The sequence below is a fragment of the Cetorhinus maximus genome, chromosome 4 (assembly GCF_964194155.1).
Source record: "Cetorhinus maximus chromosome 4, sCetMax3.hap1.1, whole genome shotgun sequence".
NCBI classification, from domain to species: Eukaryota; Metazoa; Chordata; class Chondrichthyes; order Lamniformes; family Cetorhinidae; genus Cetorhinus; species Cetorhinus maximus.
Genome location: NC_135882.1, coordinates 109775241 through 109799397, shown reverse-complemented (window position 1 = coordinate 109799397; position 24157 = coordinate 109775241). Strand labels below are relative to the sequence as shown.

The 24157-nt window shown below is 46.3% G+C and overlaps 1 protein-coding gene across 1 annotated transcript in view; it reads left to right on the top strand.

The window, feature by feature from the left end:
- The window catches only part of colec12 (collectin sub-family member 12), a 245226-nt gene that overhangs the window by 138477 nt on the left and 82592 nt on the right, over positions 1–24157 (top strand). The window contains exon 4 of the mRNA XM_078540627.1: positions 3360–3482. Coding sequence (XP_078396753.1) covers positions 3360–3482 — 123 coding nt within the window. The remainder of the gene's footprint in view (positions 1–3359; positions 3483–24157) is intronic.

Sequence of the window (24157 nt, the reverse complement as noted above, 5' to 3'; positions counted from 1 at the left end):
GTCAGCCTCTGACCCTGTGATTTTTATTAGATAAGGATGTAAAGGGATATGGAGCAAAGGCAAGTAAATGGAGTTGAGTTATAGGTCAGCTGTGATTTAATTGAATGGTGAAACAGGCTTAAGGAACTGAATGGCCTTCTCACACTCCTGCTTTGTCAATACCCCTTGCATTTAGTAATTTCATCTGTATTTAAAGATTCCTTTATTTTCCTTTGCATTGATGTTAAACTCCCTGGCCTGTAACTACCCAAGTTAGCTCTGTCTACTTTCTAAAAAAATGAGATATTGCGTTGGTCAATTTCAGCCCTCAGGAAAGCTCAGTCCAAAGAGGAATTCTGGAGGAAATAGCAAGAGAAGGGGGAAGCCTAGAGCAGAAGATGACCTAGGTTTCCTTGTGGGGTCCACAAAAAAAATTATTATACACCTGTTCTGTGCTAGCTGCTCATTAGTACCAAATCTGGTGAGACTGGCAACAGGTGCCAACACCACAAAGTCAAAAGAACACTGGTTTCTAATTGGCATTATTCAACCCAAATTTTGTATCTCAGTGATGCCCTTGTTGTCTCATTAAAGTTGGCTGAGTGACAGGAAACAGAGAGTAGTGATGAACAACTGTTTTTCTGACATTTTTATTCATTCATCAGGTGTGAGCATCTCTGTGAAGGCCAGAATTTATCAAATTGCCCTTGAGAAGGGGGTGGTGAGCCGCCAACTTGAACCACGACAGTCCATCTGCTGTGGTTACATCTACAGTGCTGTTAGGTAGGGAGTTCCAGGTTTTGGGCCCAACAGCAGTGAAAGGACAGCCATATAGTTTCAGGTAAGGATGGCGTGTGACTTGGAGGGGACCTTGCAGGTGGCAGCATTCCCATTGGTCTGCTGCCTTTTTTGCCTAGGCAGCAGAGGTCACGCATTTGGAAGGTGCTGTCGAAGAAGTCTTTGTGAGTTGTTGTAGTGCATCTTATAGATGTTGCACACTGCTGCCACCATGCGCCAATGGTGGAGGGAGTAAATTTTTATGATAGTGTGCCGATCAAGCAGGCTGTTTTGTCCTGGACAGTGTTGAGCTCCTTGAGTGTTGGAGCCGCAGTCACGCAGGCAAGTGGAGAGTATTCCATCACACTCCTGACTTATGACTTGTAGATGGTGGGCAGGCTTTGGGGAGGTGAGTTACTCGCCTCAGAGCTACTCCCAGCCTCTGACCTCCTCTTGTAGCCACAGTATTTATATGGCTGGTCCAGTTAAGTTTCTGGTCAATGTCCAGGACATTGATGGTGGGGGTATTCAGCAATGGTAATGCTGTTAAATATCAGGGTGAGATGTTCGGATTTTCCCTTGGTGGAGATGGTCATTGCCTGACATGAATGTTACTTGCTGCTTTGCAGCCCAAGCCTGAATGTTGTCCTGAATGGTTTACTAAAAAAGGCATAGGGTACAAAAGCAAGGGCCTTATGACTCATTTTTATAAAACACTTGTTCGGCTTCAACTGGAGAATTGTATCCAATTCTGGACACCACACTTTAGGAAGGATTTGAAAGCTTTGGAGAGGGTGCAGAAAAGATTTACAAGAATGGTTCCAGGGATGAGGGGCTTCAGTTACATGGATAGATTGAAGAAGTTGTGGTTGGTCCCCTTAGAAGCTTGAGGTGAGATTTGATAGAGATGTCAAAATCATGAGGGGCCTGGGCAGAGTAGATAGAGGGAAACTGTTCCCATTGGCAGAAGGGTGGAGAAACCAGAGGATTCTGATTTAAGGTGATTGACAAAAGAACAAACGCCAACATGAGGAAAAGCTTTTTAACATAGCGAGGGTTATGATATGGAATGCACTGCCTGAAAGGGTGGTGGAGGCAGATTCAATGGTGGCTTTCACAAACCAATTGGAGGAGCCCCTGAAGAGAAAAGCTTTGCAGGGCTAGTGGAAAAGGACAGGGATGGAACTAGTTGAGTTGCTGTTGAGGGAACCGGCACGGATATGTTGGACCACATGGCTGCCATCAGTGCTGTAACTATTTTCTATGATCCTTTTCTGTGATTTCTTGTCTTTCTGGCAGGCCAGAACACACTTGCTAAAATGGTACATGGGGCAGAATTTTTCGTCCCGCGGGAGGGCACGAGTCCGACCTGAACATGAGTGAAATAGTGCATGATGATGTCAGGCAGGTGTCCCGATGTCATCACGCACTCTTGTGATCTTTCGATTAGCGGGCGTGCACGAGAGGAGGCAGCGCGCCCGCCAACAATTAAGAGATCTACTAAGGTCCATAAACAAGTAAATAATTTCTATTTTTCGCTGCCCACTCAATTATTCGGTTGGCGCCGGGCAAATAGGCCAGGCGGCTGTTGAATTTTTAATGAAACCTCATCCACGGGCGGGATGAGGTTTCCAACGGTAACTAAAAAAAAAATTAAAAATTTTCAACAACATTTTTAACATGTCCCTCTTCATGTGACCGATTCTCATGTTCATGTGACATGTTCATATAATTTGTAAAATGTTTAATTTTCATTTTAAAGTTCTTCAGCTCTCTGAGGCAGAGACACAGAGCTGTGTCTTCAGGGAGCTTTCAGTGCGCCGCCCCCCCCACCCCCCCCACCCCCCCGGCACATGCGCGTGACAGAGTGCAGAAATCTCCCAGGGGAATGGAGCTGCCTCAGGGAGATTAAGTTCATATTGAATTTTTTTAATAATAAGGATAAAATTATTTACACATGTCCCCTCATTTGACAGTGTCACATGTTTGTCAATTTATCAGAATTTATTTATTGATTTTATTAAACCTTCAGGAAACCTCATCCCGCCCGTGGATGATGTTTCCTGAAAAATGCGAAGGCCGCTTGGGCTCTTCGCCTGCCCGCCAACCTTAAGGTTGGATGGACAGAAGCTTAATTACTTCCATAATGGCCTTTACAGGCCTTTGACAGTTCGGCGAGCACGCAGCCGCTTCCGGCACGCGCCTGCCGAACGAAAGATCTAAATGATTTGCGGTGATGTCGGGATGCACGCCCAATGTCACCGCGCGCCATTTTATGCATCAGCATGCCGGGCCCGCCCCCACACACCGATGTCAAAATTCTGGCCAGGGTTTCCATTGCACTTCCAGTGAAGTTACTCCGGAGGAAGAGTGTGCTGTGCAGAATAAAACAATGAAAGCGTTTGGGCTGATATCTGCAAGCTGCTGTTCCTGGCATCATGTAATTCAGTTGTCTTAAGGATACTGAACAAATATTCCCCTGATGCTTTTGTTTTAAATTTACTAAAACATTTGTTGCATAAATGTACGATACAAAATGTCATAAAAAATAGACATGAATATCGTATCTGCCAAAAATGTTAAGCCTTGTTATTTTGTTGCAGGAATCCAGGAAGGGCCTCAGTGTAATCGATGTAGAAACAACTGGGCACTGAAGTTCGCTATCCTGCTGCTCTATGTCCTGTGTGCCATGCTGACCATTACTGTAGCCATCCTGGGATACAAAGGTATCAGAACTTTTACACCATCCATTCACCTTCTTTTATTATTCTGCAGTTCAGTTCACAGGTTTACTATTTTAAACAATATATATGGATTGTTTTGACAGTAGTTTACTGCTGGAACATCCTGGTTCTGAAATCATGAGACCTTGATGTCACAGTTCAACATAACAAATATAACTGACCCTTGACAATGATTCCACCTTAAAGGGTCAGAGATTTATTTTGGCATTAATCTCTTAGAAAAAAGAAGTTTCCAGAAAGCAGATGCAGTAAGTATATAAATAAAGTGCACTGGGAAAGAGACAGCACATGTTTTATGGAAAATAAATCGCTCACAACACCAGCATTTTAACTTGCATGTATTCCTCGATGTCATTTTTTAAATAGTTTGTAATTCACAACTGTTTCGATAATTAAAAATTTGGAGGTGTTCATGAACAGACCAGAATAGTGGGGCCACTCACTTAATTAAAAATAGTGAAAACATAACAGAGCTTCAAGTGTTTCAAAAAATTCAAGTACTGTATAAGTAAAAAAAACTTTCAACAAGAAATTTATGAAACCAATGAGATTCCTAACATGCAACAAATTGCCATGTGATTTTGTCACATTCTTTAAAGCATCAGCATTTAAGAAGTGTTGCAAAAGTTAAAACTTGAACTTTATTAGGGTGCTGTGTGCAGCAACACCTCCTCCAACCTCAAAGTATATTCAAAGTCAAGCAGATTTGAGGTCAGTAGGGCTAACTGCAAACGCGATGGCTATCCAGAGCAGACCTGTTCACTCATCTTCATGAATGTTCTATCTGTGCAGATGTCTTATCTCATACCTGGTGTCAAATATGAGTGTGGCATTCCAATTGTTAATAGAAGACCCTTTCATGAGCTGGATAGACCCTCCTGCCTGCCATCTGCAGGCCACTGGAAGCCTGACCTGGAATATTTTTTTCAGATGACTGGAATATTGCAAGTCTCTATTTCTAGCACTTTTCGCTGCATATTTTGGAACACTCGTGTGTTAATGCTAAACTAAATATATAAAAATCTCATAGGAAGCTTGCGATGAGGGAAGATTTTGGACACTTGGGGCAGAATTTTGGCCTCGGATGGCGTGCGGGCCCCGCCGGCTTGGCGGCGGGCGGACAGCCGACACCCGCCACTGAAACGGGGCCTGCCACCATTTTGAATGAGCGGACCAATTAAGGCCTGCCCAACAGGAAGCGCTATGCACTTCCTGTTCCGGGGGGGAGGGAATCACCAACTGTCAAAGTGCGCTCTTCGGCTCATGCGCACAAAAGAGTGCACTGCTCCCTGAGGCAAAGTCCTGTCTCAGGGAGATTCGTGAGAGGTAAGTAAACTCTAAAAATAGAAAAATATTAAAATTATTAACATGTCCCCCTCATGTGACAATGTCACACGCTGGGACATGTTAATAATAAACACTTTAAATTTATTACATTTTTAAAAAAACGGACATGAAACTTTCATGAATAATCTGGAGCCCGCTGGGGCTCCTGGCCTGCCCGCCAGCCTTAAACTTGGACGGGCAGGTCTTTAATTATCTTAACTAGCCTGTCAATGGCCTCAATTGGCCATTGACAGTTCGGCAGGCGGACAGCGGATTTCGCTGTCTGCCCGCCTTCCTAAAAATTTAAAGGGACCGGGATGACGTCAGGGATTCCTCCCAACATCATCCCGCGTCATTTTCCCCTCGGCGAGCTGGCCCCGCCCCCAAATCGCTGAGGGGAAAATCCTGGCCTTGGGCCCAGATTTTCACTCCCAATGCAGGTGCACAGAGTCGGGAAATTTTCTTACTTGCTGAACCTGCCTCAGGCAAAACAGCCCAAATGGCCGGCTTTTCATTTTGTGGGGGTGGGGGGGGTGAGGGATTGAGGGTCCTGGAGTCAGGCCCGCCACCCCAGGAAACTGTTCGGAGGCAGCTACAGGGGCTGCCGAGTGCTGAGGTGGGCTGGATAAAAGGCCCCCCCCTTTTTGCTATGGGACTTTGTCCCAGTTATAATAAAAGCAGTTAGGCCACCTAGCCCTCACCCCTCACATCTCCTCACTCCCCCACTCATTCCTTATGCCCCATGCGGGGCATGAGTTGGCAACACTCCCATGGTCTTTCATACCCTATATGCCAAACATATGCCCATCTACCCACCATTCATGGTCACTCATACACACTATGACAACCTATACCCCTTTACCCACCCCTTGGCCCCTCATACCCACCATGCCAACCTATGCACCTCTAACCAGCCCTGCAGCTGCTTATAGGCCCTATGCCTACTTAGAGCCAACTCATGCCAACCTATGACCCCTACCCACTGCCCTTTGTCCTTACAACCTCCATGCCAACTCAACCAGGATCCATCATGGGCAGACTTCAGGAGCTATGCTGAGGTGAAAGAAAATAAAGTGCTAAGTATCTGTTACAGACTCCACTATGTAAATAAAAAACAATCATTGATAAAAGTCCATTCAATACAATTAACTCCCTTCAAGTAATTAATTCCTTATAAAAAACAAACATTTGTCTTCATGGCTCCACATCAAAAATAGCTAATCCCTTAATAACCTCTTGGGGCTGCCAATCAAACTGTTAATTTACAGCCCCCCCACTGTAATAATGATAGGTTGTGGAAGCAGTCGAGCAGTAGTAATACTGTAATGATAGCCCTGAGTCAACAAATGGCTATTGAAATTGCAAGCACCTTTTTTTCAACTCAGGTCCATGTTTGATCTGATGCCATGAGACTTGATGGGGTCCAGAGTTGATGTTGACAACTCCCAGGGCAACTCCCTCCTGACTGTTTATTACTGTGCCGCTACCTCTGCTGGGTCTGCCCTGCTAGTGGGACAGCAGGATATACCCAGGGATGGTGTCTGGGATATTTTCTGTAAGGCATGCCATGAGTATGACTATTTCAGTCCATTGCTTGCCTAGTCTGTGGGACAGCTCTCCAACTTCTGGCACAAGCCCCCAGATGTTAGTAAGGAGGACTTTGCAAGGTCGACAGGGCTGGGTTTGCCAGTGTCATTTCCAGTGCCGAGGTTGATGCCAGGTCCATCTGGTTTCATCCCTTTTAAGCATTATAGTGGTATGATACAACTGATGCCTTGCTAGGTCATTGCAATGGGCAGTTTCAAGTCAATCACCTTAGGTCAGACTGGGTAAGGATAGCAGATTTCCTTCCCTAAAGGGTATTAGTGAAGTAGGTGGGTTTTTACAACAATCAACGGGAGGGGAATCGATCCTCACCGGAGAAGCGGGCCCCACCGCCATTTTATGTGGGCGGGCCAATTAAGGCCCGCCCAGTGTGACATCCGCCAGGAAGCGCTATGCGCTCCCTGTGTGGATGGGGGGGATTCCCCAAAAGCGAGAGTGCGCTCTTGCGCACATGTGCACATCTCCCTGAGGCTGGGTGCTGCCTCAGGGAGATTGCTGACACTTTTAAAAGTATGAAAAATAGAAAAAAAAATTCCCTAACATGTCCCCCTCATGTGACAATGTCACATGAGTTGGGACATGTTCATAATTTACATAATAAGTTTATTAAACTTTTTAAAATCCTACATGAAACCTCGCCCCGCCACTGGATGAGGTTTCATGTTTTTTCTATTTGCTGCCGGGGCTCCTGGCCGACCCGCCAACTTTAAGGTTGGACGGGCAGGTCCTCTAATTGTATAATTGATCCTGTCAATGGCCTCAATTGGCCATTGACAGGTCGGTGGGCCCACAGCTGATTTTGCTGCGCACCCGCCTTCCTGAAAATTTAAATGGGGCAGGGTGACGTCGGGGTGACTGCTCGCCCACGCCAAAATTCTGCCCACTGTGTGAGGGAGAGAGAGAGAAACACAGGCCAGGAATTTTAGGATGGTGGGATTTCCCTTCCCCCACCTCCCCCCGTCCCTGAAACTCCCGCCAGTCTGAAAATTCAGGCTGGGAGGAAAACAGCCCTTAAGTGGTCATTAATTGGCCACTTAAGGGCCTGAATTGGGGAAAGAGTGGGTGGGCCAGCCTAGGCCTCACGCATCCCACCGTAAAACTGCGGAGAGGTGGGGTGGGGCAGGAGCCTGGTGAGAAAGCCCTCCAAGGAATTTTACAGGGCCCTCCCCGCTGCCTGCAAACACACCAGCAGCAGAACATAAAATTCTGCCCACACTGTGGGAGGGAGAGAGAGAATCTCACACCGTGGGATGGAGAGAGGGAGAGAGAATCTCACACTGTGGGAGGGAGAGAGAGAATCTCACACTGTGGGATGGAGAGAGGGAGAGAGAATCTCACACTGTGGGATGGAGAGAGGGAGAGAGAATCTCACACTGTGGGATGGAGAGAGGGAGAGAGAATCTCACACTGTGGGAGGGAGAGAGAGAATCTCACACTGTGGGATGGAGAGAGGGAGAGAGAATCTCACACTGTGGGATGGAGAGAGGGAGAGAGAATCTCACACTGTGGGAGGGAGAGAGAAAGAGAGAGAGAGAATCTCACATATGGGAGAGAGAGAGAAAAACACACACTATGGGAGGGAGAGAAAGAAAGAGAAAAACACACACTGTGGGAGGGAGAGAGAGAATCACACACTGGGGTCAGAATTTTATGTCCCGCCAGCGGGCGCACGCCTGACCCATTCGGGCGTAAAATCACACGAGAAGACATCGGGTGAGCGTTCCGACGTCATCGCTCACTCCTGTGATCTTTTGCTTGGTGGGTGCGCGCAAAAGGCGGAAGCACGCCCGCCAACAATTAAGAGGGCAATTAAGCCCATTAACAGTGCAATTGTCTCCGATTTCTCGTGGCCCATCCAACCTTATGGTTGGCGGTCAGGCGGATCGGCCAGGCAGCCTTTACATTTTTCATCAAAATTCTTCCAAGGACAGGATGAAATTTCTGTCATGAAATAAAATAAAAATAAATATCTGTGGACAGCATTTTTATGAGGTATATTTTCAGGGGTCTGATTGTGCTGCATGGACATTTTTTTGCAGCTTTTTAAAACTTTATTTGATCACTCGAAGGTCTGCAGCTCCCTAAGGCAGCTGTCTGCCTTCATGGAGCTCTCTCGCAGCACTCACCCCTGGTGATATCATCACCTGCCCTCACCCCGGCAGCGCTGAGCTTTCCAGTGGGCGTTTCACACTGGCTGGCTATTAATTGGCCAGCCAGTGTGAAATTGCAGTCGGGGGCCGATCGCGGTTGGCGGTCTGTTTCCCGAGCGCTCCCGAGCACCCCAATCACACACACCCACCAAAGGTAAAATGCAGGCCTAGGAGAGAGAGGAAGGGAAACACACTGTGGGAGGAGGAGATGAGAGAGAGACTGGGAGGGAGAGAGAGAAACACACATTGGGAGGGAGAGAGAGAGAGAAAGACACTGTGGGAGGGAGAGAGAGAAAAACACACTTGGAGGGAGGGAGAGAGAAACACAAATTGTGGGAGGGAGAGGGTAAGAGAGAAACACACTGGGGGAAAAAGAGAGAGAAACACACACTGAAGAGAGAGAGAGAGCACACTATGGGAGGGAAAGAGAAAGAGACCAACACACTATGGGAGAGAGAGAGAGATAGAGAAACACACACTGCGGGAGGGAGAGGGAAAGAACCATGTTCAGGAGGGGTAATTCCTGTTGGCCTGTGCGGTTTGTTGTGGTATAATATGTATTGTTCCAGGAATTGGGCAGCTTTGGTGTTTTCTCTCTGAGGACTGTTCCTCTCCCCACTGAACCTGGGCTTTCGCAATGGAGTGTGGGAGTCAGTGAATTGAATTTGTTTTGGTTTTGGCTCTATTGATTATTTTTATAATTTTCCATGTATTGTACAAAGACTTAAATTGGACAAAATATTCAATTAGTCATTACATACATTTATAATGATTTTGTTGAATCAGTATTTACTTGGTGTTCCTCATTGCAGTGAATACCATAGAAACATACCGAATCAATATTACTTATCATTTCTTTACTGTTCTTTGATTTAAAAATAATGTCGGAATTTTCCAGTCCCCCCCCCACCCCCCCTCCCCGCCCCCGCAGCAGATTTAATGGCGGGCAGGGAGGACCGGGAACTGAAAAATCGGGCGGGATCTTGCGCCCCTGCCTGCCATGGCGGTCGCCATTCCTGCGAGAGGCTGGTGTGAAACCGATTTGCATCGCGCTAATGGGATACAGATGAAGGCCCGACCTGAATCACCTCTCCCTCCGCCCGATCGTGTGTGCCGCCAGTGAGAAATCACGGCAGTCCCGAAGACGTTTGGGCCAACATGGCATGTACATGTCGGCACTTACCTGAAGAAGGCCTGGGGATGGAAGATGAAGGCCGCCAGTGACCGGACACTGGAACACCACGTGCAGTAGTGAGTGAGTGGAGCATCAGCCACGTGGGTCTTCTCACTGCAGCAGTTTCCAGGAGGCCAATCTTCTCACAGCAGCTTCTACCAGGAGGTGGATCTTCAAGCTACAGGTGGCCAGCTGCAGGAGGTACTGTTGGGCGACGATGCTCTGTGCTGGGGGCAGAGGGAGGATTAGACGAAGAAAAGGAATGAAGATGTAGGGCGTGTGGAAGTGGCTAGTGAGATAGTTGCACTGGTTTTAATTCTCCAAAAACTCCCTAGATTCGGAGAAGGTCCCATTAGAGTGGAAGATAGCAAATGTCACTCCATTATTCAAAAAGGGAGGGAGACAGAAAGCAGGAAACTACATGCCAGTTAGCTTAATATCTGTCGTAGGGAAAATTTTAGAAGATATTATTAAAGAAGCTACAGCAGGGGACTTGGATAAGTTCAAGGTAATCAGGCAGAATCAACATGGTTTTGTGAAAGGAGACTCATGTTTAACCAACTTATTGGAGTTCTTTGAGGAAGTAACATGTTCTGTGGATAAAGGGGAACTGGTAAATGTACTGTACTTAGATTTCCAGAAGGCATTTAATAAAGTTACACATCAAAGGTTCTTGCGGAAAATAAAAGCTCATGGTTAAGGGGGTAGCATAATGGCATGGATAGAAAATCGGCTGGCTAACAGGAAACAGAAAGTAGGCATAAATGAGTCTTTTTCAAGTTGGCAAGATATAACGAGTGGTGTGCCATAGGGATCAATGCTGGGAACTCAACTGTTTACAATTTATATAAATGACTTGGATGGAGGGATGGATGGGATGGTTGCCAAGTTTGCTGATGACATGAAGGTAGGTAGGAAAGTATGTTGTGAAGAACACATAAGGAGGCTACAAAAAAGATATTGATAGGCTAAGTGAGTGGGCAAAGATCTGGCAAATGGAGTATAATGTGGGGATATGTGAATTGTCCATTTTGGCAAGAAGAATAAAAGAGAAGCATATTATCTAAATGGTGAGAGATACAGCACTCTGAGCTGCAGAGGGATCTGGGTGTGTTAGTGCATGAATTGCAAAAGGTTACTGTACAGGTACAGCAAGTGATTAGGAAAGTTAATGAATGTTATAATTTATTGCGAGAGGTATTGAATACAAAAGTAAGGAGGTTATGCTTCAGTTATATAGAACACTAGTGAGACCACACCTGGGGTAGAACTTTTCGCTGAGCGTGTGAGCACGTGCCTGACCTGCTCAAGCGTAAAATAGCGCGTGATTACATTGGCCGAGCGTCCTAACGTCTTCCTGCACTTGCGCAATATTTTAGTCGGTGGGCGCGGGCTAAACTCAGAAGCACGCCAACAACAATTAATCAGGCAATTAAGCCCATTAACAGAACTTTAATGTTGCCTGTCCAACATTACGGTTGGCGGGCGGGCGAATCGGCCAGGGACCTTTGCATTTATCAGTAAACATCATTCACGGGCAGGATGAGGTTTCCGTGATAAATTAAAATAAAAAATAACTTTCTGTGGACAGCATTTTCATTACCTACATTTTCAGGTGACTGATTGTGAAGCCTGGACCCTGTTTTTCTGGTTTCTGTGAGCTTTATTTTAGGTTGTTAATGTCTTCAGCTCCTTGAAGCAGCTCTCTGCTTTCAGAGAGCTTTCTGTCAGTGCCCACACTGACTTCAGCACTCGCCCTCCTCCCGCCCCCGCCCTGGCAGCACTGAGCCTTTCAGCATGCATTTCATGCTGGCTGGCCATTAATTGACCAGGCAGCGTGAAATTGCGGTCGGGGGCCAATCACGGTTGGATGTCCGTTCCCCAGCCTCTCCTGGGCCCGCCGATCGTGTGTGCCCACTGAACTAAAAATCCTGCCCCTGGAGTACTGTGTACAGTATTGGTCACCTTATTTAAGGAAGGATGTAAATGCGTTGGAAGCAGTTCAGAGAAAGTTTACCAGACTAATACCTGGAATGGGCGAGTTGTCTTATGAGGATAGGTTGGGTAGGCTAGACTTGTATCTGCTGGAGTTTAGAAGAGTAAGAGGCGTTTTGATTGACACATATAAGATCCTGAGGGGTCTTGATGGGGTGGATGTGGAGAGGATGTTGCCTCTTGTGGCAGAATCTAGAACTAGGGGTCACTGTTTAAAAATAATGGGCCGCCCATTTATAACGGAGATGAGGTGAAATTTTTTCTCTCAGAGTGTTGTGAGTCTTTGGAACTCTCTTCCTGAAAAGGCGGTGGAAGCAGAATCTTTGAATATTTTTAAGGCAGAGGTAGATTGATTCTTGATTAACAAAGGGGTGAAAGGTTATCAGAGGTGCATGGGATGCAGATTTTAGGTTACTATCAGAGCCATGATCTTATTAAATGGTGGAGATGGCTTGAAGGACTGAATGGCCTACTCCTGCTCCTTGTTCATATGTTTGTATGTTCATATGGAGGCCTAGAGAGGGTGGGAGAGATTGGGGGTGGCAGGGGAAAGAAAAAGATGCCGCAGGGGTCATCAAATGGATGAGGTGGTGTGGAACGGAGGGCGGGAGGGAGCTACATTGGCCGTGCTGGAGTGTGGGTGGCAGGAGGAGGTTGCTGCTGGGTATAATACATGTGTGAATGGGCATGGGGGGTTGAAGAGGGGAAAGGGGCTCAGAAGGAGGGCTCCGTGGTGTCAGTGGATGAGTCCTGGAGTGCAAACTCAGGGAATCGGTGATAGGAAGGGATGGCAAAGGTTAAAGGGGGCAGGGGGCATTGGGAGCTGGTAGGGTGGGAGGGTGAGTGTCCTGTGATGTTGGGTGAAAGGCCGTTGAGGGGTGTTGGAGGGGTGACAGAATGAGAAATGGATTCTGGGTGTCGGAAGAATGCTGTGGGGGCGGGTGGCAGATGTACTGTGATGGGGGTGGGCTCTTCGGGAAGTTAGGGGAGTTTAACATTGAGGGTGATCGGGGAGGGTTGAAGAGTGACCATAGGAGGTCAAAAGTGATTCCTGGGGAGGGGTCAGTGGTTATGGTAGGGAGGGTGTGTGATGGGGGGAGGGGAAAGGTATTCGGCTCAGTGTGGACAGATGAGAGTGTGAATGGCAAAGGCTATGCAGGAGACTTCTTGCACATGGCTCACAATGTCCCTGGCAAAGACCTTTGCCTTTCTGCACATGCCTGACTCCAGGGGACATAGACCCAGCCTGGAGTGTCCCTGGGAAGATGGTGGGTGGTGGGGTGGTGGGGGGGTGGGGGCGGTGGGTGCGCAGGGTGCGCACGCAGAATTGGGACTATCACAAATAAACCACATCAGACACGATTAAAGTGCAAGTGCTCCATATTTACGAAAGTGTGATAAGTTTAACAATTACAGTGCAACCACATGTGAAATCAAAACGTCATCATTGGCCTTTCCCTATCATCTAAATGCTCCCCAACATCCGCAGCAAAGGTAGAGTCAGCCTGCTGATATGTTTGCCCTGTTGCCCCCTAGCACAGACCTCTATCACGAGGGACAAAGTATTTGACAAACTAATGGGACTAAAGGCAGACAAGTCACCAGGGCCTGATGGCCTGAATCCAAGGGTTTTAAAGGAAGTGGCTGCAGAGATAGTGGAGGCATTGGTCAAAATATTTCAGAACTCACTGGATTCCGGGAAGGTCCCAGCAGATTGGAAAACTGCTAATGTGACACCCCTGTTAAAGAAGGGAGGGAGACAAAAAGCAGGAAGCTATAGGCCAATTAGCCTAACATCTGTCATTGGGAAAATGCTAGAGTCCATTATTAAGGAAGAAATAGCAGGATATTTAGAAAAGCTTAACGCAATCAAACAGAGTCAACAGGTTTTGTGAAAGGGCAATCATGTTTGACAAATTTGCTAGAGTTCTTTGAGGATATAACAAGCAGAGTTGATAAAGGGGAACCGGTAGACGTAGTGTGTTTGGATTTCCAGAAAGTATTCGATAAGGTGCCACATAAAAGGTTGTAGCACAAGATAGGAGCTCACAGCATTGGGGGTAATGTGTTAGTATGGATTGAGGATTGGTTAACTCACAGAAGACAGAGAGTCAGGATTAATGGGTCCTTTTCAGGTTAGAAAGACATTAACTAGTGGAGTGCCACAAGGATCAGTCCTAGGGCCTCAATTATTTACTATCTATATTAATGACTTGGAGGAGGGGGGAGAGTGTAATGTACCCAAATTTGCTGATGATACAAAAATAGGTGGGAGGGCATGCTGTGATGAGGGCATAAGGGATCCGCAAAGGGATATAGATAGGTTGAGTGAGTGGGCAAAAACTTGGCAGATGGAGTTTAATGTAGGAAAGCGTGAGGTCATGCACTTTGGTGGGAAGAATCAAAAGGCAGACTATTATTTAAAAGGAGGGAGACTCCAAAAAAATGCAGCACTGAGGGACCTGGGTGTTCTTGTGCATGAAACACAAAAAGCTAGCATGCAGGTACAGCAAGTAATTGAGAAGGCAAATGGAATTTTGGCCTGTATTGCTAGGGGGTTGGAGTTTAAAAATAAGGAAGTCTTGTTACCAACTGTACTGGGTGATGGTGAGGCTGCACCTGGAGTACTGTGTACAGATTTGGTCCCCGTATTTAAGAAAAGATATACTGGCATTGGAGGCAGTTCAAAAGAGATTCACTAGGTGGATCCCTGGGTTGGAGGGGTTGATTTATCAAGAACAGCTAAACAGGTTAGGCCTTTATTCATTAGAGTTTAGAAGAATGAGGGTGATCTTATTGAAAGCTACAAGATTCTGAGGGGACTTGACAGGGTAGATGTTGAGAAGATGTTTCCACTAGTGGGGGAATCTCGAACTAGTGGACATAGTTACAGAATAAGGGGACACTCATTTAAAACTGAGGTGCGAAGGAATTTCTTCTTTCAGAGGGTGGTGAATGTCTGGAATTCTCTACCCCAGAGAGTTGTGGAGGCTAGATCACTGAAAGTATTTAAAGAGGAGGTAGATAGATTTTTGAAATAATGGGAGTTCAGGGCTATGTGGAGATGCCTTGAAAGAGAAGCTGAGACCTGGGGCTGATCAGCCATGATCTTACTGAATGGCGGAGCAGACATGAGGAGCCGAAAGTTCTACTTCTGCTCCTAATTCTTACCCAAGGCCTGGAAAACCCTTGCTTACTTTGGAGCTACACAGGAGCTGTGGTTACAGAGAACAAGGCTGAAGGGGTCACAGGCAAGGGGGATTCGGAAGGGCCAGACACCCTTAGTGGAGGTCCCAGGGGTGTCCAACTGCTGCTTCTCCTCCCTCAGGGTACCCGAAGGCCTCTGCCTGACTCCTTGAGGGGAAGGGGCACCTGGAGGGAGTATGCAGTGCCCCATCCCCCTCTCATGTAGCCACTGTGAAAGCTCACCCATGGCTGCAGCAATGGAGTGCAGGTCTGCATGAATCTCCAGCCTAACCTGCTGGGCTAGGTTCCCCATGGAGTCTTCCACCCTCCCTATAGAGACTTCCATATGTGCACAGGTCAGCACCACTTCATCAGAGAGCAGCCAGACAGACACCTCTGCCTTGTGTGCCACTCTGTTGATGGCCTCTGTCACCTCTGCCTGATATTCCCCTGTCTCTTGCTGCCTCATCAGCATCTTGTGGGCGACCGATTACAGAGACGCCTCATCCAGCTCAGACGTCACAGATGCCTCTACCCCAGCAATGATCTGAGTGCCAGCAATCTTGGCTGACCGTACCTCTTCCTGTTATGGACACGTGTCTGCGCAGTGACCACCAGAATGTGAGACCCTTCCTAAGCTAGATCTAAGACCCACTGAGGTGTGTGTCTCTGCCCTTGTGAAGGGTGCAGGTGGCTGCTGTGATGCCTCTACAGGTGCATTTCATTCCTTCACAACGTCCTTGGTCCTCTCTGGGCTTCTCTGAGTGCTGGACAGGGCTTCTTCATCTTCTTCAGGCCTTGCTCCCTTCCTGCTGGCACCTGTAAGTGAGAGAGGAGAGAATAAGCGACCGGATGAGCTGCCTCCAACATGGAGGAACGTGCGACCCTTAGGTTTCAATGTGACATGCATGGATCCTTACTGGATGGAGGCCACCGTAAACCTCTTGATCTCCGCTTGCTCTGTCCCATTCCACCCCTGCCAGCTGGGCTGCCCACTCCTCGAAGTCAGTAAGGTCTGTGAAGTGAGGACGGCCCCCTCCCATCTTCTCCCTTTCTCTCCTATTATGGCTTAACTTATCCTGCACGAAGAGAGAAGATGGGGTTGAGTGCATTTCGGGCATCTTTCCCATGCTTCCAGTCTTACAAATAACCCACTGGATTGTGTGCCATGCGATTGATACATTGCAGGTTGTCCGCCAGGATTCTGGGGCAGCACCCTCCAGAGGGGTTAAAATGTACAGAAATAAGGATTAGCCTCTCAGAGGCATGTCATTAATGGTGCTTGCTGGTGCCCTCAACGCCTCAACCCCTCCCCTCTGCCCACCCCCTAGACAGCATGTGAGCTCTCTGTGTGGAAGGGTGAGGAACACACAATGGCCTCTCCACCTGCAGAGTAAATGGACTACAGTCCCTGGGGCTATGAGGCACCACCTTATCATGTTGCCACTGAGGTCAATGTCCCCTCTACCATTCATTGAGGTGAGTGTGAGCAGTTGACGGCTCGCTTCCTGACTGCCCTGGAGACTTCCTGCCATCTCAGGTTCATCTCCCTGCTTGGCCTTCTCCTCCTATCCTCTGGATAAAGAACGCCCCTCCCGGCCTCCACTTCGTCGAGCAGGACGCCCAGGGAGGCATCGTGAATTTGGGCGACAGAGCTCCCTGTCCTCTTAGGGCCATCTCCTGCCTCAATGGTCTGTAGGTTACTGCCTGGGCACCTTTTAAAAAAGGTGTCCAGATGTGACAGCGGGACGCATGCCACCCATCTGCTCTGCCCCATGATATGTTGGGGAAACCCCCGATTGCATAATTAATGAGGCCAGGGTCGCACGACATGGCGCAAATTCCTACTCTCCCTCCCTGCACCTGCCACAGGACTGAGGAAAGAATTTTTCTCTCGTCGGGCGGGCGCGCACCCGACCTGAATGAGTGTAAAATGATGCACGATGACGTTAGGCAAGCGTCCCGACATCATCGCGCACTCGTGCAGTATTTTGGTTGGCGAGCGCACACTGGAATGAGCAGCACACCCGCTGACAATTAAGTGGGCTATTAAGGCCCTTCATCAATTAGTTGAGTAGAATCTTTTGCTGCCCGTCCAACTGTTCGGTTGGCGGGCGGGCGAATAGGCCAAGCGGCCTTTGCATTCTTTGCGAAACCTCATCCACGGGCGAGATGAGGTTTCGACCCATGATTAAAAAAAATAACATTTTACACTCTTATTTAACATATCCCTGCTCATGTGACAGAGTCACATGAGGGGACATGTTTTCATGATTTTAAATATCTCTATTTTTATGGTTGAAAATCTTCAGCTCCCTGAGGCAGCTTTGTGCCTGAGGGAGCTTTTACTGTGCACCCGGGCGTGCATGTGTGAACTTCAGCACTCGTGCTCTTCCCGCCCCCCACTCCGGCAGCACTGAGAGCTGCAGCACGTGTCTCACGCTGGCTGCATGTTAATTGGCCAGCTAGCATGAAATTGTGGTCGGGGCCCGATCACGGTCTGCTTCACAACCGCTCCCGAGTCCGCCTGCCATACCTGCCCGACGAGGGCAAAATTCAAAGAGCAGAACCTCAACAGCAGTAATCTCAGGATTACTGCCAGCGCCACGTGCTAGTGAGCGTAGGAATAGGAGAATAGTTGGATTAAATACGTGGCTGGAGAACTGGTGTAGGAGGGAGGATATCAGATCCCTGAGGCATTGGGACTGGTTCTGGGGCAGGTGGGACCTGTACAAGCTGGATGGGTTACATCTTAACAGGACTGGGACTGATATACCCACAAGGAGATTTGCTAGTGCTGTTGGGGTGGGTTTAAACCATCTAGTCAGATGGTGGGAACCTGAGGGGTGGCCCAAATTGGAAGAAAGTTAAGTTGGCAACAGGAAGCGGTAGTGAGACTAGAGGCAGGAGAAACAAAGCAGAATATTGAGTATGCTTCGTATGTGGAATGATGTCAAAAAGACAAAGTTAAAAGCACTCTACCTGTATGAATGCAGCATTTGCAATAAGGTAGATGACCTAAAGGCACAAATAGATGTAAATGGGTAGGATCTAATTGCCATTATGGAAACATGGCTGCATGGTGACCAAGACTGGGAACCGAATATTCAAGGATATTCGACGTTTAGGAAGGACAGACAAGAAGGGTGATGAGGGGAAGAACAATGTGTGGACCCTGTTCAGGTGGAGCTAAGAAACAGAAAAGGAAAGCAGACATTGGTTGGAGTTGTTTATCTGCCACCAAACAGTAGTGGTAATGAGGGGCATGGCATTAATCAGGAGATGAGAGAAGCATGTAGCATGGGCAACATAATAATCATTGATGACTTCAGTCTCCATATAGACTGGGTAAACCAACTGAGCACTAATGCTGTGCAAGATGAGTTTCTGGAGTGCATTAGGAATGGTTTTCTAGAGCAGTATGTTGAGGAGACGACTAGAGGACAGGCTATTTTAGATCTAGTATTATGTAATGAAAAAGGGCTAATTAATAAGCTTGTTGTATAAGAACCTTTAGGGATGAGCGACCACAATATGATAGAATTTTACACTATGTTTGAAAGTGTGGTAGTTCACTCTGAAGCAAGGGTGTTAAAGTTGCATAAAGGAAATTATGAAGGCATGAGGGACAAATTGGCTTAGGTGATTTGGGAAAATACATTAAAAGGTATGACTGTACATAGGCAAGGAATATTCTTCAAAGAACTATTACATAGCTTACAGCACCTATACATTCCTTCAAGGTGCAAAAACCCAAAAAAGTCAGTCAACCGTGGCTGACAAAGGAAGTTAAGGATTGTATAAGATTAAAAGAAAAGGCTTATAAAGTTGCCAGAAGTAGTATTAAACCTGAGGATTGGAAGGTTTTTAGAATACAGCAAAGGAAGACCAAGAAATTGGTAAAGAAAGGGAGAATAGAGTATGAATGCAATCTAGCATAAAACATAAAAACAGCCTGTAAAAGCTTCTATAGGTATGTAAAAAGGAAGTGTTTGGCTAAGACAAATGTGGGTCCATTACAGGCAGAGCCAGGAGGATTCATAACGGGGAATAGAGAAATGGCAGAGAAGCTAAATGATTACTTTGTGTCTGTTTTCCCTGAGGAAGATACAGGAAATCTCCCAGATTTAGGGAGAATGAGGAGTTGAAGAAAATTAGTATAAGTAAGAAGGTTGTATTGAAGAAATTAATGGATTGAAAGTTGCTAAGTCCCCAGGACCTGATATTCTACATCTCAGAGTGTTGAAAGAGGTTGCTATAGAGATAATGGATGCATTAGTGATCATTTTCCAAAATTCTATAGATTCTGGAATGGTTCCTGAAGATTGGAAGGTAACAAATGTCACCCGACTATTTAAGAAGGGAGGGAGAGAGAAAACAGGAAACTACAGACTGTTGGCCTTACATCAGTAGTAGGGAACATGCTAGAATCTATTATAAAAGATGTAATAAATGGACACTTGGATAACCATGATCTGATTGGACATAGTCAGCGTGGATTTGCAAATGGGAAATCATGTTTGACGAACTTCTGGAGCTTTTTGAGGATGTTACTAACAAAATTGATAAAGGAGAGTTGATGGACGTAGTATACTGGATTTCCAGAAGGCTTTTCTGCCTTCTGGAAATCCAGATCCTACCCATTTACATCTATTTGTGCCTTTAGGTCATCTACCTTATTGCAAATGCTGCATTCATCCAGATAAAGTCCCCCACAGCAGGTTGATTAGCAAAATAAAAGCATGTGGGATAGGAGGCACTATACTGGTATGGATTAATGATTGGCTAACAAGCAGAAAACAGAGAGTAGGGATAAACAGGTCATTCTCACGTTGGCTAGTGGTGTATTGCAAGGATCAGTACTTGGGCTGATCACAGCTGTTCAAAATATATATCAATGATTTGGATGTGGGGATTAAATGTAATATTTCCAAGTTCACGGATGAAGCTAGGCGGGAATGTATGTTGTGAGGAAGATGTAAAGCAGCTACAGGAGGATTTGGACAGACTTAGTGAGTGGGCAAGAACATGGCAGATGGAATACAGTGTGGAAAAATGTGAGGTTATCCACTTTGGTAGAAGGAACGGATGTGCAGAGTATTTCCTAAATGGTAAGAGATTAGAAAGTGTAGATGTACAAAGGGACCTGGGTGTCCTTGTCCATAAATCACTGAAAGCTAACATGCAGGTGCAGCAGGCAATTAGGAAGGCTAATGGAATGTTAGCCTTTATCGCAAGAGGATTTGAGTACAGGAGTAGTGAAGTCTTGCTTCAATTGTATAGAAACTTGGTTAAACCACACCTGGAGTACTGTGTGCAGTTTTGGTCCCCTTACCTCAGAAAGGATATTATTGCCATAGAGGGAGTGCAAGGAAGGTTCACCAGACTTGTTCCAGGGATGGCGGAACTGTTTTATGAAGAGAGATTGGGGAAACTGGGCGTGTATTCTCTAGAGTTTCGAAGAATGAGAGGTGACCTCATTGAAACCTACAAAATACTTAAAGGAGTAGACAGGGTAAATACAGGTAAGATGTTTCCCCTGGCTGGGGAGTCTAGAACCAGGAGACACAATTTCAGAATAAGGGGGAAGCCATATAGGACCGAGATGAGGAGAAATTTCTTTACCCAGAGCGTTGTGAATCTTTGAAATTCTCTACCCCAGAGGGCCATGGAAGCTCAGTCACTGAGTATGTTTAAGGTAGAGTTTGATAGATTTCTGATTAACAATGAGGTAAAGGGTTATAGGATATTGTGGGTAAAAAGCGATGAAGTGTTCAATCAGCTATGATCGTATTGAATAGTGGAGCAGGCTTGACGGGCTGAACAACCTTCTCATGTTCCTATGTTCCTATGAGGGAAATCTTGGAGTTTAATGTGTCCCCGTGGAGGCAGGAGTCTCGGCTGCAGGGTTCCTTCAGCCAGTTAGGGACTCAATTCTTTCTAGGTCCCAGAGATTGGGTTGGCAGATGTGCTGCCAGTTTTAGTGGCAGACATTGGGCCCCCAGCTGCCCTCATTAAATTCCACTCAACATCTTGCCAATAACAGAATGTATTTGCTCTCTTATTACCTGTAATCAGTATGTTTTACATGGACAGGGGGGTGTCTTTTCTTACCCTTGGAGCAATTTAGCAGTAAGCTTCTGTGAGTTTAAAATAACAAAGCTTATTTATTCTCACACATGTACCCTGAATTAATGCAACATCACACACTTGGTCTTATACACACAAAAAAATGGGATACTGATAAAAATAATACACTTTTACAAGTTACAGTTAAGTCAGTCTCTGATTTACGGTTCCCGGTCTCCGACGTGGCAAGCCTCTGGTTGCTTGAATGGATTTGATAATTTAAAGTTGAAGTGAGGGTTTTGTAAAATGATGAGTTCACAGCAGATTACAAGGTTCCTTGTAGCTGAATATCTAGGAGGTTGGTTTTCAGGTGAACTTTGAAACTGGATCAAGTTAACTACTTTGGCTGCTTGATGTCTTGCAGCTACCTCCAGAGTTTGGGTCGCAGACTGCCTGATGACTGGTGATTCTGATCTGCTGGGCCTTGGGATAATAAGGGTGCAGTCCCTGAAACCAGCTTCAATCATATGACCGCTGGGTTAACAATTCTGAGGCCCACCTCAGAATTTGGATGGGGGAGGCCAGCATGATTTAATGGGAAGTTGATAGTGGCCATTGAGTTTTAATTTTCTTTTGTCCAGTATTAAACATGGAGACAGGCAGTCTGGAAACTCCATAGTCTTTAGGTATTGGCCCATCCTTAAAGAATGAGCTCAGTGAATCCTATAAATGGCTGTGAGGTACACCTTCCCATGTCCATATTTAAATAGGTATTGGCTGGAGATTCGATACTGTCTGTGGTCCAAATGCCAAAAGTCAAACAATTTGCAGCAGCCATATTAACAGCTTGTTTGTGTCCAATTTTTAGAACTATTGACTGAAGGTTTATAACATGACATGTCTGTACTGGGCATGACAATCTCTTATACCGGAGTTCATGTGCTTGACATGAGCAGAAGGGCACAGTTCCAGCAGTTGAAGTTCTGCAGTTTGGGAAACCCAAGGGTCATGACTGAAGGAGGCCAGACATAGGCCAGGTGGGAACAGCTGCTACAAGTAGCATTCTGTTTTGGGAGCTAATAATGACAAGACAGCAAACCTGGACCTACTCTTGTCTCTTTAAGTTTTTATAAGACAGGGACAACTAGAAAATCTAACAACTGCAAATAAGCTGAGAACTCAAAATGTAAATATGAGTCAATTATGTGCAAAAACAAGTAGTTAAATTAAAAATGAAACAGGACGTAGACTTATAAATTAAGCTGTGGATATACCCAACATCGCCATCATTTGCTTCGCGATTAAAAACCTAAAGTATATAAGCAACGTTTTTAATTATGAGCGTTGGACATGTAAGATAGCATAATTTATATCCTAAGGAATGGTGGAAATAGGGGCGTGCCTTAGCCCAGGAAAAACATATTCTTTAGTATACTTCTGTAGTTAGGTCGACTGCAATTCTGTCTTTCAGACCAAGATAATTTATTATGTGGGGGTTGGTTAGCTCAGTTGGCTGGAAGGCTGGTTTGTGATGCAGAGATACCAACAGTGTGGGTTCCACTCCTGTACTGGCTGAGGTCATCCATGAAGGGCCCACCATCTCAATCTCAATGTGGTGACCCTCAGGTCAAACTTGCTACCAGTTGTCTCTCTCTAGTGAGAGGGCAGCCTATTGCCCTTCATGACTACAGTGACTTTCATTTATTTCAGAACATGCAACACAGAAGCAGGTTATCTGGTCCATGTCAGTGTTAATGGTCCAAAGAAGCCTCCTCCCATCTCTCTCCATCCAACCCATAACCTTCCATTCCTTTCTACCTTGTGTTTAGCTAACTTCTCCTTAAATGCATCTGTTCTGTTCATCTTAATTGCACCTTGAGAGAGAGAGAGAGTTCCACATTCTAACCACTCTTTTGAGTAAAGAATTTACTTCTGAATTTCAAGTGAATTTATTAATGACTATCTTATATTTATGGCCCCTAGTTTTGGGCCTAAATTTTTGCTCGCGATTTGGGAGCGCAGAAGCAGGAAAATTCCCAGCTCTGCAAATCCAACTTAGGAGAAAGTGCCCTGGATGGTCAGATTTTCAGTCTCGGGTTGGTGGGGTGGTGGTAGTGGGGCGGAGGGGTGGGGGGGGAGGTGAGTGGTTGGTGGGGGTGTGGTAAGGTGTTAACAGGAGCCCCCTGGAAAGAGTTCGCAGGCAGCCAGTGGGTCTGCTGGGTGTAGAAGTGGGCTGTGTGAATGACCAGCATCGATGCTCCGGGACTTTGTCGCAGCTGTTAAAAAAAAAACAAAAACCCTTCACCCTTCACACCCTCCCCCGTACAATTCCAATTCCCATCCATGTCAACCTATGCCACCTTATGACCTCTATCCACCCTTTTAAAAAGAGCGCACAGTGAGGAGACTTCATTTAAAAAGAGTGGGGAAGACGTCATTTTAAAAAGAGCGCGGAGAGCAAGGAGACTTCATTTAAAAAGAGCCAGGAGAGTGGTGTGACTTCATTTAAGAGCGGAGAGAGTTCATGTGAGAACAGTGGCGGAGCGACGTCACGAACCACAACGTGAGATGAGTGCAGGGAAAGCAGCTGATTGATGAGTAGGAGGTGAGTATTTCTAGTCTTTAAAGTAAAAGGTCTTTAGTTTGTGTTTGGGTCTCTAGCCTTTTTTTCTCTCTCTTAAAAATAGCTTGTTAAGTATAAGATCGACACTGGTACAAAAAAATAATTACAAAAAAGGGTAAAGAGCATGGGATTCTTCAAGTAGAAGGAGCAGGTATACCAGAGTAATTAATTAAATAAAATAGGATAGTGTTGGCAGGAAAGGTGATGTGTTGCTGCTGCAGCATGTGGGAGCTGCTGGACACCAAGGTGATTCAGAGCGAACACATCTGTAGTAAGTGTTTGCAGCTTGAGGAACTTTGGATCCGAATTGAGGAGCTGGAGCCCCAAGCTGCAGACGTTGCAGCACATCAGAGAGGGGGAAGGTACCTGGACACTTTGCTTCAGGAGGTGGTCACACCCCACAGGTTAGGTAATTCAAATTTGGTCTGTGGTCAGGGACAGGAGGGTGTGGCTGCAGGTGAGGCAGGTACGGGGATCCGGGGATAGCATTCAAATTGCCACCCCCTGCAATTGTCCAACAGTTACAAGG